Raw genomic sequence first — 15,525 nt, 5'->3', positions numbered from 1 at the left:
TTCCAACAATCAACACTTAATGTACAACAGTAATAAACACATTCTAGCATATTTTACCTCAAACTCTGTATCATTTGTTTTAGTACATGTAATTCATGTTTAGCATCCAGCTAGGCCTGGTAGGGGAATACACACTTTTCAAAAAGTTCACTTTTTTTTTTATATTGTAGGGATCTTGAAGATTCCCTAGGGGGAACTGAATGTTAATCTTTTAACTTTTAAAGTAGAGTCATTTTCTGATCATACTCTAGTTTTTCTTTACTATTTTTATAATGTTGATATGAGAAACTGTTTCTTGCTTTATTTCTATACCTGCATTATCAATCATACAATTCAAGACCCAAGAATGTCAACAAAATAACATTACACTATTATAAACTCCTACAAAATGATGTATTTGTTTGCTGTGTGTTTTTAAGCACACAACAGTGAGGCTATACTTAGGTCTGTGCAAGGTCTTAAACACAGATCATATTATCTGGGTGACTGATACCTACCATCTGGATTTAACTTCATAAACCAACAGAGAATTGATATTCTCCTATACAGTGACATTGATGGTTGAAGACTAATTCGTGGGGTTATACAGATGCTTTATCCTTTTTTTTGAGTACTTTTGCATGACTCTGTTTTAGAAAAAGGCCCTCCAGTATGAGTCTCACAAAATTTTAAATGAAATGCCTTTGTTACCTCTTCCTTTGGAAACATATTGTAAATGGGCAAAATGGCTTGACTGATTTATATTAAGATAGAGCTGAATGCTGAGATTTTCAATCCTTAAAGGCTAACTCTACACATGAAGGACTTGTTCTATTTTATATAAATTAGGCGTAACCCTCACAGTGCTGAGAAACTGCCAATTCCTCAACCCACTCAATGTAGGCAAAATTTGGTCATCACCACTGCATCAGTAGGTCAGGGATAAATTCAGACCCAGTAAACACTAGAAGCCTCTTAACTTCAACTTTCCAAAGGGCTCTCTCAGCACTTTAAGTGGTGTGTACTTTGAAGGCTGTCTAGAAATACAGCCCAGATACCCAGCAGCAGTGTTTTGATAACTGAAACCATGACAACAACAACATAATTGGCTGAGATATGGAGAAGCCAAACCTACGAAACCCTTTTTCTCATTCTGAAAGTGATTTTACTCATAGCCATACATTAGAAGCAAAGAAATATTAAGAACTGAATGGGGCAGTATGAAATATAGAATAAGATAGTTTTTATTAATCAAGAATATCTTCTACCTTGCTTGTCTGATGAACTCCTGAAAGTTTTCTGTATTCACCCCATCTTCTTCCTCTTCTTCAAGTTTCTTCTTCAATTTCTTTTCAGCCATCTGTTCTGTTTCCTACCCAGTTCCCAACCCACACAGTAAAATAGTAAGACAAAACTAACTCCTGATAAATGTACACTTCATCATCTGGTTTCATTACCATTGGGTTTTGTCTTTATAGTTCCTCCACATACTGTTGCCACCTATGAATTTGATATATTATTCTCTGCCATTATTTCATAAAACATTTTGGAATTTCCAAATAAAAGTTGCAGAATAAATATAAATTTTTATAATGTTTTCACTTTCTGCCCACATAGCCCATTCAAAAAGAACTTTTTATAGTAGCTTACTAACATCTGTGCTCACATTTGCAGCCTTAACAGTATGACAACAGAGATACTGTATGTGGTTACAATTAGGGAGAGAAAATATAGATCTTGGAAGGTACTCCTATACCAGTAACCAAACTGAGTAAATTCTTCATTTATATAAGACATACCAAAATCCTCCAACAGATCAAGAGTAAATTGCATCTATTTGATGTATTGATATTCAACTAATCATTCCATACATCTTTACAAATGCCATTTAAATGTCCAGGCCTCAGTTTTCCCTTCTGCAAATTGACTGTACTTTTTTCTCCCAGATATTGACATTTCCAAAGTATTCTAAGACCGTTTGGGTATCAGATGTTTTGCAAAATATTCTACTAAGTAGTATATTCCCTGATCTTAGTTGTAAAATGATGTCACTGTCTAAAATGTTCTCGAATACAAAGTATAATTCTCTCAGGAAAGAAGATTATGTCATTCCATTAAATCCACAGTTAATTTGCTCTCAAATAGTCAACTCACCACTGACTATAGGCATAATAATGACAATGCAAATTCACATAGTCCAGGATTCATCTCAGATACACCACCACTCAAAGGTAATATGCTTTTAGATAAAGTGGTAACTATGACCACTGGACTTTCAGAAGTATTAGGTAGCTTTTCAAACCAGCTAGGTCAAGGGGTGAGGTCCAGTTCCCTGTAACAGTCCTCTCCACTCAGCTAGACATAGGCTTCTAGCTCACTTCTAATAGTGTATGACAATCTAAAACACAAGAGTAAAAAGATAAACCACCTACCTTGTTGTACACAATAATAAAATCACCGAGTTGGTGGGCCAAGATTCTTCTGCGTTCCAGAAGTGCCAATCGTCGACTGGGTAATACCATCCTCAGTGAGTGCTGGAGGTTACTGGATGCTCGTTTAAGGAAGCGAACCACTAGCTCCTATTAAGAGTCATCAAGGAAAAAAAGCAGGGATTGTGCTAAGTAACAGAAGACAAGCTATGAAGGGTTTACCCAACAGAGATATGAGAACAGGTACACTATACATCTCAACAAATAAGACCCAGAACAAAAACATTAGGTATAAGAAAGATACAGAGAGATAAAACAAAAGAAACTTATTCTCTTCCTTCAATAAGCTAGCGATCAGAAAATCAAAATAAATATGTACGCAAATAATTATGTATTAATGAAGTATCTGTAAAAGTAACACAACTCACATGCAAATGGTACTATAATTCAAAGGGCAGACATCACTTCTAATAGGGTGATCAGAGAAAGCTATTTTCCCTAAGGAAGCACTTAGCTGTCAAGGAGAGACAGTGGAAATTAAAACTATGGAAACAGATGAAATCATCAAAGGTAAGAAGGAAGAGAAAGAATACAGAAATATCCATACTTAGAGATAGGAAAGAGGAGAAAGAATCAGAAAAACAAAAAGCCCAGGGTGGATATACCAGAAATTTACCCAAAAAAACGAGGAGAAAATGAATGTCATGGAAGCTACGGGGGTTAAAGGCCCTATGTCTAAAGCTTCCAAGAGACCAGAGCTGAAGAGGACCAGGGCTAAGACAAGACCCTAGATCTGGTCCTTGTGAGATAAGTTCAAGAAAACACTTTCAGTAGAGCAAAGGAAATAGAAGGAAGAGGCTAAGAAGAGCATGTAATAAAGAATAGAAACCGCTAATTTAAAAAGTTTAGTGTTAAAGAAAAAGAAGGAACCAATACTCTATGCGTGAGAGGTGGTGACTTGTTTTTCCATCCCCAAGGGGTAGGAGGCTGGTGAGGAGGCACACTGGGAAGTCATTAAGGGGGACAGAGTATGGCTCACTTGGCGTGGGGCAAAGGATTTTAAAATCTGAACAAATACCAATTAGATCAGAGTATCACAAATGCTTCAAAGACAGATTCTGTGAGACCAAGGGCCTTAAGGATAATTGTTCCATCCCTCCTCATCTGCCCTCAACATGATAAAATTGCCCTAAGATGACAGATTTGAGGACTTTCTATTGTTGCACGTCCTGTTGAGTCATATGATAAACAATCTCTAACCCTACCATGTAGCAGAGAAAATCATTCTATCCCTACCTTCCTCACCAATAAGACCACCACCACAATCGTCAGGGAACGGCTTAGGGCTTGCTCTCTAGATATACTTCCAAACAGGAATGCACAGAACTGGTATTACATTTTGTGGTGATGATCCTAAGTATTCTTGTAAAAAGCAAAAACAAAATCAACCCCGAAATCCTGTGTGAATTCTAAGTCAGCACTTGAAGCAGATATTCTATTCTGAGCTCTTCTTTTATTCCTTTAATTTGATTTTGGTTCATTGTCCCTTGGTGCCAATTTACTCCAGCACGAAGGAGTAGCCTCAGAACCAGAGGATGGATTTCACGGTTCTCCTCTGCTGCCTTTGCTATCGGGGTGGTTTTAGCTGTTACATTAAAACATTATTTTTTCACAGTGGAGCAGACAAACTGACTCTCAAAAAAAGGCAGTTTCAATTTTCCACTTGGAAAGAGCAGAGCTAACATTTTCCACTGATGGTTGAAGGATTATTCACAACACACAAGGTTTTATCTCTGGGTTGTATTGGCTACTTTAAATTCACAAGTTGTTTTCTGGGATTTCCATCATGTTTTTATAATCAGCCTGGCATAGTGATGTCTCTCGTATGTGGAGAACTGAAAATTGTGGTAGGGTCATCACCGTGTGAGACAAAGGATGCAGCTTTCTCAGAAAGGTCTTCTTGCCGGTGACAGATCTCTATGGTCAAAAGGCTATAGAAGGGCTGTGGTTTCTTCTCTAAGCCTTGACCTCAGCAAAGAGCAGGAAGTTCCCTGTCATTTCAATTCACAAAGAAAAACCTTGCTATAATACTAAATCCCAAGCATGTTGAAATGACTGATACACAGCAAAAATTATCACATAGTTTATTTCCAGTCATCTAATAAGAACCTTGTAAGATTTCAACCAGTAGAGAAATGTTAAAATGGAGGATGGGACATTCTTGGAGGGCCTATGATAAAGTACAGACTTTCACAGCGTTAATGTGACCCACTCAGGATAGAAAACAAATATCTAGTGATGCCTGGAAACAATGGAAGAGCAAATAATGTACAACTGTCACCTGTGAGTTCAAGTTCTAATCTTACCACACACAAGCTGTGGGACAAAAGGCAAATTACATCCCAGCTCTGAGTCTTTGTTGTCTCATTTATGAAATGGGGAGGACAGTGCCCACATCAAAGAGTTAATACAACATGAAGTTGTTTGAGAAAGGGCCCGAAACTGTTGTTCTTTCTGAGGGCTTTGCACAAGGCCTGATATCTAATAAGCAATCAATTTCCATTTTCAGAATGAAATCAACTGATGCCCTCAACACACAATATGATGAATGTGGCCCCAGATCAAAGATTTACTTCATATTAAAGTAAGAGAAATCTATAAACTATAGTGTGGAACAACCCTTTTGCAAGAAGAATATATTGCTCTTTACCCTAGTTGAAAAAGAAGAAAAAGAAGAAGGAGGAGGAGGAGGAAGAGGAGGAGGAGGGGGAGCAGGAAGGGGAGGAAGGGGAAGAGGTGAAGAAGAAGAAAAAGAGGAGGAGGAGGAGGAGGAAGAGAAGAAACAGGGAAAGTAAAAAAATTCCAATAAGAAGAGCCTCACCATCTGTTCATCCTCTTTGGCAGCCCAACTGGCACTGAACGTTTGACCTCCACTGTCTTTCATCAGGCGAATTTGAACATGCTGGAGATAGGCAGAGAATGCTATACGGGCCTGCACTTTGCTATGGAAATCCAAAACAACATACCATTATGAGACAGAATGGTAGACCAACCAATGTATACCTGCCTCACTAAAAATGGACTGTGAGGATCCTCCTATTAGGAGAGCTAAAAAAATGAAGCCCATCAAATGTCAGAGAGGGAGACAGAATATGAGAGACTCCTAACTCTGGGAAACGAACTAGGGGTGGTGGAAGGGGAGGTGGGCGGGGGGTGGGGAGGACTGGGTGACGGGCACTCAGGGGGGCACCTGATGGGATGAGCACTGGGTGTTATTCTATATGTTGGCAAATTGAACACCAATAAAAAAAAATAAAAATAAATTTAAAAAAATGAAGCCCATCATGCAGTTATTAAAGATTTCCTCTACAGAGTAAAGGAGTTTTTTTTTCTATTAAAGAATCCTATTTACTTTCTCATTATGAACATGGGAGAAGAAAAAATCAAACGAGAATAGGAAATCAAGTTTCCTACTCTTATACCTTATCTCTGAACTTTTTAACAACTTTCTTGGAGGAAATGGAAAGGAAAAGTACTGAATCTTCACAATAACATTTGCATTAATGTAGAAAGATTTTTCTGCCTTGGAGGCTCTTATATACTTATCAGTTGGTGCAAAAGTATGCTTTTGCTATGGCAACTGGTATTTCTCGTGTGCAAAGGCCTCCAATGCAGGAAATAGATAAATCCTACAAAGGAAGTTTTGAGACCAAATTTTAAGGTCACACTTTTCTCAACTACAAGACAGGAATGGCTAGAGCCCAGAACAAATGAGTGAGGTCCAACAGAGTTTGGCATAGATGAATTTACAGGCTAGGACGAGCCCAGATGTTCAGTGAGAAAAAGAAATCTTTACATATAGTAAAAGGCACCTCAGCGACACCACTAAAAAAAATCCAGTGGCTTTCTGCTTGGTGGTCTGGGTTGGAAATAAGGAAATCTGTTCAAGCTATGGTTTAGAAGACAGAAATACCAGAGACACACTGATGATTTTCACTTCAGCTGCTAATTGTAGCAGATCTGTTTTCCTTCAGGAGAGACTTTGATTACTTCAGCTGATCGGCCTTCTGACACTCTAGCCAAAATTACATCAGCGAAGATTAGGGCCCAACACAAACTTTGTTTACAATCCTCACACATGCAATCACCGAAGGCTTTCTACTCACTGTTCCTCCGAAGTTGGATAAAGGACTTGTTCGGAGTAAACTGGACATCCTAAGGTCTAGGTCTAACTTCAATGTATATGACAGAGGGTTTGAATGGGAGGGGAGTCAGGGAAGTAGATTTGCTCTGGAGAGTTTAATACAGAAGATCTTCAGAGCATAAAATATTAATTCAAGCTACATCTTTTTTACTAATGGGGACAGTTTATGGGAACACAATATAATTCTGAAAAAACAAATATTTACTTTCAAATGTTTCTCAACAAGGACAACACTTATGTTCTTGTTCACCTGGAGACCATATGCTACTTTCCCCTCAACCATTCTTGTAAGAGGTAAGCCTTACCTCCACAACAAATTCTTTTCAAGACAAAATAAATGAAAAAGATTCCTAATTTTGGTTCAAAAATTCACTTGCTATGGAATGAGATAGAAATGGCACATTTCAGGGACGCCTGGGTGGCTGAGCGGTTGAGCGTCTGCCTTTGGCTCAGGGTGTGATCCCTGGAGTCCTGGGATCGAGTCCTACATCAGGTTCCCTGTGGGGAGCCTGCTTCTCCCTCTGTCTATGTCTCTGCCTCTCTCTCTGTGTGTGTTTCTCATACATAAATAAAATCTTAAAAAAAAAAAAATCACATGTTTCAGACATCTCCAAAGTAGCAGAATATCTGATTTTATTAATTGTTCCTCCAATGCTAAAACATGAAGGTCTTTTGGATAGGGAATTATCACTTCAAAGATGAGATTTCAATCATTATTTTGTTGCAAATCATTGCCATCAATCAAACGAACAAGTCCTGAATTCTCCATTTCTATAACCCTTATTGAAAGGCCCCCAGGGCTGTTAATTCTGAGACTGGACACACTGGTCGGCTAGTCATTTGCAACAAACAAAAAAAGATGAAAGAATGAAAGCTAGAATGATTTATACCAAAGAAACCTATTTTTAAAAAATAAAAGTTTTTATGGATCCTCAGTATAAAAAATACACAACTCAAGGCTAGGGCCGAGAGTCTCGAATCCTTGCCATGACCTCCCTGAGACCCCTCTGTAGCCATGGAGATGTCCCACAGAATGATGGGAAGCTCCAGGGAAAGAGTCTGAAAACCACTCATTTGCATTAACAGACCAGGCAACTACAACAGTTTACTCACTGAAAGTCAGATTCATGAGATTTATGAAGAAATAATTTATTTCTACAACAGCTAAGTAGAATGTTATTGCTGGAAAGGGCCTTAGAATATAGGCCAGTGGTTTTCAAATGTTCTATTTCAATTCAGTGGAATCTTTTTTCCCCTCCAGAAAACACAGTTTGAAAAACATGTGTCTAACCCCATACCTTGGCCTGAACGAAAAAGACATTGAGGCGTGGAGAAGCTCTCTGGCCAGCCCATGACCATCATGCAGTCACCTCATAAGCACTGAAATGTGAGGGTCCAGGTCTTCTGACACTTCAGTGTGCTCTCCACGACACTGTTCCAAACCTTAACCCGATCTCCCCACTCCACCAAATCCCCAATGTCACCCATCACCCTTGCAATATAAGAACTACCTCTAACTTAGAAAATAAAGGCCAAAATGAATAAGTACCTAATAACCTTCCTTCCCTTTTAATGTCTAACTATTGCATTCGTCCCATAGTGCTTTCTTTCTGACTTATGGGAGATGCCCCCTTTAGGGCCTTCCTTCCTTTAGAGCCTTTCCCATCAATATATCCATTTCTGCATCTCTAATCCTCTTTCCTTTTTTCTTTTTGTTACAATTTTATGTATGTATGTATTTAGAGAGTATGAGCAGGGGGAGGGGGAGGGAGAGAGAGAATCTCAAGCAGACTGCCCTGAGCTCAGAGCCTGATGCTGGGCTTGATCTCACAACCCTGAGATCATAAACTGAGCCAAAACCGAGTCAGACGCTTAACTGAGCCACCCAGGTGCCCCAATCCTCTTTCCATCAAACCCTTCCCCTGGTCTATAAATAAGCTCCAGAATCCCCATCTTTAAAAAAAACAAAACAAAGCGGGCAGCCCGTGTGGCACAGCGGTTTAGCGCTGCCTTCAGCCCAGGGTGTGATCCTGGAAACCAGGGATCGAGTCCTCTGTCAGGCTCTCTGTATGAAGCCTGCTTCTCCCTCTACCTGTGTCTCTGCCTCTATCTCTCTGTGTGTCTCTCATGAATAAATAAATAAAATCTTAAAAAATAAACAAATAAAAAAATAAAAATACAAACACAAACGCAGCAAAAAAAACAAAAAAACCTTTTCTCTTAGCTTACTCTCACTGATGCATTCTCACCTCCTTTTCACTGCCAAATCCTCTGAAAAAGTTAGCTTGCGCTTACTTTCTTTTTTCCTCCATTCACAATGTTTCACAGCTCACAAGTTGGCCCTGGGTCAGAAATGCAGGAGTCTCTTTTCACTCTTCAAGCTCTCGCAGGCTGTCTGCAGCACTCTACAGCTTGGAACTCTCATTCTGGAGCTTCTACCACACTCCCTCCTAACCCCTCTCTAACTACTAGTTCCTATCTCTTTTCTATTAAACCCTGGTTTTCCCCAGGGCTCAATTCTCCTTTTCTCCTGTCTGCACTTGCCAGATTACAGTGAATTGGACAAGTTCCTCCACTCTGAAGTTCTTAATTATCAACTATCCAATTCTGTTTAACTCTGACCTTCAAAGCTCTATCTTCACTTATCCACTGAACAACTTCATCCCAGAACCCTTCTGCCTCAATGTGTCCCAAAGAAACGTATTTCTATCCTGAGACCAACTCCTATGCTCCTTATATTGACTGACGGCATCACCAAGTTGCTAGGTTTTGGAAAACCCAGCCTCTCTGGAGTTCTTCCATCTACATAGACCAAGCCCTGCCAATTTTCACTTGTAAATTTCATTCAATCCATTCCATTCTATCCATTCCTATAGCCATGGCTCAGGTTAAGCCTTTGTCTTCCTGGTTTGGGAATGCTGTGACAACCCTTAACTCACCTTCCTGCCTTTAGTTCCTGACCAATCACCGTCCCACAATGCACCCAGCTTTTACTTTCTAAATCCAGATCTAACCATTATCTATCTAGAAAATATAGTCTCAGCTCCTCTTAGAGCAAATGACATTCGTTTTTTTGTTTTTTTTTTTTGTCTTATCTCATACTGCATGCTTCTCTTCGTGTAACTCCATGACCCTAGTCTGTGTTTCTCAAACTTGCTGAGCTCATTCCAATTTCAGGGCCTCTAGACTTGCTTTTCTGTCTGGAACATTCTGTCCCCTAATATTCCATGATTTACCTCCTTCTTATCATTGAGGACTCACCTCAGAGGTTATCTCTTTATGCCTGAACACCACAATCTAAAGAAACCATCTGCCCAATCACACTCTAACACTATACCTTGTTCTACTCTCTTCACAGCACTTCTTACTGCCTGAAATGACCTTGTTTCTTTGTTTACCATCAGTCTTCTCCACAAGACTCTAGGTTCCATGAGTCTATCTTGGTCTCTGCTGTAACACTATATAGCCTAGCACAATTCCTGCACAGTGCAGGTACTCAATAAACCTCTGCTGAGGGGCTGATTGACTGGACTATCACATCTCTCTGCCTTTATTTCCTCTACTGGTACCTGTCACCTCACAGTCTTCCTGATATCTTGTTCACTGGCCAAAGCCTGGTTCAAATATTGCCACCTCCCTAATATCCCTCTAGCCTTCCCAGGCAAGACCAGTCACTCCTTTCTCTGTGCCCTTAGAGCACTTTGTCCATGTGGGGGCCTCTGCTGGGTAAGTATCCCTACACTAAACTGTGAGCCACTTGAACTCTGCGCTTTTAACGAGTGACACTCAAACCCAACAAATATTTGTTGGGCCAGTGAGACGTGGGTTTGGATCACAGCTCTATACCTTGAACAAACAACGTCTCTAAGGCTCAGTTTCCTTGACAGTAGTAATAATAATAAAATCACAGTCATTTCCTTCCCAAAACTGCTGTAAGAAAACGAAAATGGCTGCAAAGCCACCAGCAAACTACCGGATATAAAATACAAGTTATCAGTTTTACTGTTATAATTACCAAAAGGTACATACCTAAGATTGCCATTATCTTGCAGAATCTGCATCAGGTTAAATTTAGGCTCTGGCTCCTGAGTGTCAATTTTGCAGCATGATTCACCTTTATTATTCCATTCAGAAACTTTCATGGCATTTTCTTTGGGTGAATTTTCTATCATAACTGTCAATGAGGGGGTGTATTTGGCTTGATTTTCTCCAAGGGACCCTGCAGATTCCTCCTGGGAAGCCTCCTGTTCTTCATCTTCATTGTCCAAGGCAACTTCTTCCTCCTCTTCACTCTCTGTCTCAGTTTTAACATTCATTTCAGCTGGTTGAGTGATCACTAAATGCGAAGAATCACTAATGTTGCTGAAAAAAGGATTAAATTTTCCTCTCTCCCAACACCTTCCTTTTATCTTTTTAGTAAAAACCCATTTCTAAGTCAGACCACAAAAGAGACACAAAATGAGTAGCATACACGTCACTCTCCAATGTATTCTAAAAACCTATCTTCATCAGAGTTCATGTTTCTCATCATAATATCAATGGCTCTCTCACAACTTCAGGCAAACATCTGGATAATCTCTACAGCGTGTTAGAGGCTTTCAGAAGGGCACCTTTTATGGAAGTAAAAAGAGCAGGGGAATATCTTTCTTTCCTACGTTTATTCATTATCTTTCTCTTTCACTGGTTTGGAAGGTCTGTGAGGACAAGGACCATATCTTTTTTATTCACCGATGAAACCCTAGTGACTAATGCGCCTGATACAGGTGCTCAACAAAGGAGGAAAGGAGGGGGAGAAAAAGGAAGTCAGTCAGTGACAAATAGACCTAGAAGATGGGAGAATCTGGGAGAGAAAGAAATTCCTCTTTGTCTGTTCATGTTTAAAATATTTATACCATTCAGCAATCTCAAGGGATGAACTAGATTTAATACCTAATCATGGAAAAAGCTGAACAATAATGGTCAGGATTTCATTAAACTTAAGCTAACGTATTTCTTTACATTTAAGTATCTTTAAATGTCCAGTATTTCTAGGGTATCAGATAGTTAAATGATGCTGAAGTAAGAGCAAAAGCCAAAATGTGTGTGCTTCAGTTATCCTTCAGTACAAATATTACAGAATGGAAGGTTTAAAAACTTACAATCTTTTTGAAATTCAGTTTCTGAGAAAAAGACTACACAAAAAATTAAGTGTATGTGATCAGGAAGGTTCTGATTCCTTAAGCATTAATTAAGAAGCTAATTAAACTGGCAAGACCTGAACAGTGCAGTTTGGTGTAAGCTCACCAGCAGGTACCTGGGTATTTTGGCCTCATTGCCCTCAATCTGCCACTCCGTCGTCGACGTTTTCGCACCTCCAAAGACAGGAGCTTCCTCTCATACAGGGCAGCATGCAGTTTGGCCTTTGAATTCATACTCTCTACCTTCAATTCTGGTGCTCCATCAGCCGCTAGTCTATGGGAAAAAAAATATATGTATATATGGTAGGCACAGCTTTCAGAAAGTTATCTCCTTTATTCCAAGGCTAAGCCTGACAGAAGTCTGAACAACGACAGGCTGGGTATGGTACTTCTAGAGAATTCTAAAAGGTTTAGAAAAATAAATAGGAAAACTGGAATCTACATTAAAACTGCAGTATGGCCTGTCTGAATTTGTTAAATATTCTGAACAAAAATATATCTGAAGACAGTGCTTAAGTGTTTTTACATATTCAGTCAGACTGGCTGACTATTCACTGCAGAGCCCATAAAGTGCTACCCAATGCCTTATACTTAGGGAGGACTGAGAGACACTGGCAACACTTTAATTCTTAAGCTGGGTGGTGGCTAGAGGTGTTTGTTTTGTTATTCATTATAATTTATTCAGACTTACCCAAATATTCTTCTAATGTATACACTACTGAATAAATACAGATTTAGCAGAGGTTGAGACGAGGGGAAGAATGGCTGATACCTATGAATGTGGTAGCACAGAGCTAAGACTTACTAGGGAAATGTCTTAGTAAAGTTACCCAGGCCCTGAGACACCCCACATCTCAAGAGTTCCAATAACAGGAACTCATCTCTTAGAATCTACTTAGTTACAGGAGGAGGTGAGGGGAGTTGGCAGGGCCTCTCCAGATGTTGAATACAGGTCAGGAGTGAGAGAGGCACAGACAAGGGAGGGTAGCAGATGTTGGACAAAGCCAAGTTCAATCAGGTTGTGAATGGGAAATGGGATGGGAAGGGGATGGCACAGCTACATTAGGCATCAGTCAAAGTACGATAAATCCTAAGTTAGGAAGTGACTGGTATCAGGTCCAATCCAAATAAACACCAGGCAAAGTATCACACAGGCAGAGGTAAGTAACTAGGTCAGCAAAGAAAGAGAGGGATCTTGGCTACTGGGTCAGAAAAGAAGTATCCATGTCAGTATCTGAAAGCAGGCAGCTGACTCTATATACTCAAGAACTCAAGATCTAACTGCTTGGCTCTGAATTCTCTCAGAGAAGTAAACTCCCTAGAACTCAAAGCATATTCCTTTGAGGTGAAGGAATCATCCTCATTTCACTAGGAGTTTTCAATCTCTGACAATAATGGAAAGGCTGTCTTTTGATCTTTGTAGGAGTTTTAGGGATTTCTGAGTAGATAAACTGGACAGTAAATCTTCTAGAAACTCTCTCTAGAGCAGGAAATTGGGCCAAGAATAGGAATGGTCCTGACACATGGGAGCAGGAACCAGAAGCAAATTAATAAACTTTAAAAATAGTTCAAACCCAGCTTACCATAGTCCCAACAACTGAACACTGCACCCCACACACACAGTTGTGAAAATATTTTTTTAACCAATTAAATAAAAAAGAAACAAATCTAACATCTTAAAATAACAATTGTGAACTTTTAAATTTTTTATATTTTATTTATATTCAATTTGCCAGCATATAACACCCAGTGCTCATCTCATCATGTGCCCTCCTTAATGCCTATTACCCAGTTACCCCATAACCCTAACCACCTCCTCTTCCACAGTCCTTTGTTTATTTCCCAGAGTTAGGAGTCTCTCATGGGTTGTCTTCCTCTAATGATTGTGGACTTTGGAGAAACTTCCTCTAATAATTGTGAACTTCTGAGAAACCCTGAATAGAGCAATAAATTCTAGTAGTACAAGGGATATAGGTAGGGAATGATGGAGAAAGTATGAATCTGATAAACAGAATTATGGTTCTATGAAGGTAAGGACCATGCTTGTCTTGTCGACCACTGGATCAGAGAGATGCTGATCCAGTGGTCACCACACAGCTGACAAACCATAAATATTTTTGAATAAAATTTCCTATAAGTTGCAATACCTTTTAGTGATATCTACCTCATTTTATTATCAAAATATTTAAACAGAAAAGTTCTCAAAATTGTATAGCAGACATCCATGTACCCATAGCCTAGTTTCTACAATGAATATATTGCTATATTTTTTCAGCACATATATCCACCCATTCCTTCTTCTATGCATCCATAAATCCATCTAATTTTTAAAGCATTTCAAAGTTACACCAGATGTCAGTACACTTTGTCCCTAAATGCTTTAACATGCATATTGTTGAATCCCTAGAATTGAGTATTTGTTTTATAGGGCTTTTGGTGTTTGGGTTTTTTGTTTTTGTTTGGTTTGGTTTGATTTTTGGTGAGCTAAACACTACATACAATAATACACAAATATTAAGTGCCCATTGATGAGGTTTTGTTTTAAAGATTTTATTTATGAGAGAGAGAGAGAGAGAGAGAGAGAGAGAGAGAGAGGCAGAGACACAGGCAGAGGGAGAAACAGGCTCCATGCAGGGAGCCTGATGTGGGACTCAATTCCGGGTCTTCAGGATCAGGCTCTGGACTGAAGGCGGCGCTAAACCGCTGAGCCACCCAGGCTGCCCCCACTGATGAGTTTTGACAAACACCTAGAACTATATAATCTGAACTCTAAAGTTACTACCTCCTCAGAAAGTTCTTATGCCCCTTCCCAGTCAATTCCTCCTTCACATTCCTAAAGAGGACTACTGTCTTAATTTTTTCATCACATATTGGTCTGTTCTAGAACTTCATAAAAATGGAATTATACAGCATGAACTGTTCTAAGTCTCCTTTCATTCTGCATGTTTTTGAGATTCATCCATGTTGTATGTACCCATATGTATGCCTTTTTATTGCTGAGGATTAGCCCACTCTGTGAATAATCCACAGTTCACCTACTTTCCGGTTATTGGACCCCCCCACCCCCGCCCGCCAGGTTGTTTCCGGTTTTGGAATATTATGATTAAGGCTGCTTTGAACATTTTTGTACAAGTCGTTTTGTGGTTATGTTTTTCATTCCTTCTGGGTAGAGATATCAGCATGGAGCTTTTGAGGCTAACAAACTGGCACACTCCTTCTAAAGTACTTGTACAAGTTTATGTTGCCAATGACAACTTATCAGAGTTCCATTAGCTCCATACCCTCACCATCTGATGCTATTGGTCATTTCTGTTTTTTTCCCCAGCTTTACTGAGCTGTAACTTACAAATAAAATGATACGGTATTTAAAGAGTACAGCACGATGATATAATTTTAGCTATTCTGCTGGATGTTTATTTAGAGAGGGTATTTCATGATTTTAATTTGCAATTCTCTGATAACTAGTGTTGTTAAGTACATTTTCAACAGTATATTGGCTACTCACACACCATCTCTTGGTAGTATCTGTTCAAATATTTCACCTATTTGTAAAAGGGTTGATCAATTGTCTTCTAATTATTCAGTTGTAGGAGTTCATTATATTTCCTAGATACCAGTCCTTTGATGAATATCTTGACTTAGTCCATGGCTTGCTTAGTCCCTTTCCTAACAGTATGTGATGATAGGCAAAAGTTTTTAATTTTGAGGAAATCTAGCTTATTATTTTTTCCTTTTT

At 39.2% G+C, this 15,525-nt stretch overlaps 1 protein-coding gene across 40 annotated transcripts in view; it reads right to left on the bottom strand.

The window, feature by feature from the left end:
* TTLL5 (tubulin tyrosine ligase like 5) overlaps positions 1-15,525 on the bottom strand; it is a 269,877-nt gene that overhangs the window by 163,276 nt on the left and 91,076 nt on the right. For all 40 annotated transcript variants that reach the window (XR_007412723.1, XR_003135328.3, XR_003135327.3 and 37 more), the window contains 5 exons: positions 11,906-12,063; positions 10,642-10,948; positions 5,290-5,410; positions 2,412-2,558; positions 1,248-1,351 (listed from right to left, as the gene is read on the bottom strand). Coding sequence is in view for 30 of the 40 variants with exons in the window: in XM_025443972.3 (XP_025299757.1) it covers positions 1,248-1,351; positions 2,412-2,558; positions 5,290-5,410; positions 10,642-10,948; positions 11,906-12,063 (837 nt within the window). In the remaining 10 variants the exon portion in view is untranslated. The remainder of the gene's footprint in view (positions 1-1,247; positions 1,352-2,411; positions 2,559-5,289; positions 5,411-10,641; positions 10,949-11,905; positions 12,064-15,525) is intronic.

Source organism: Canis lupus, chromosome 8 (assembly GCF_003254725.2).
Source record: "Canis lupus dingo isolate Sandy chromosome 8, ASM325472v2, whole genome shotgun sequence".
NCBI lineage: Eukaryota > Metazoa > Chordata > Mammalia > Carnivora > Canidae > Canis > Canis lupus.
This window is presented reverse-complemented; position numbering and strand designations above follow the sequence as displayed.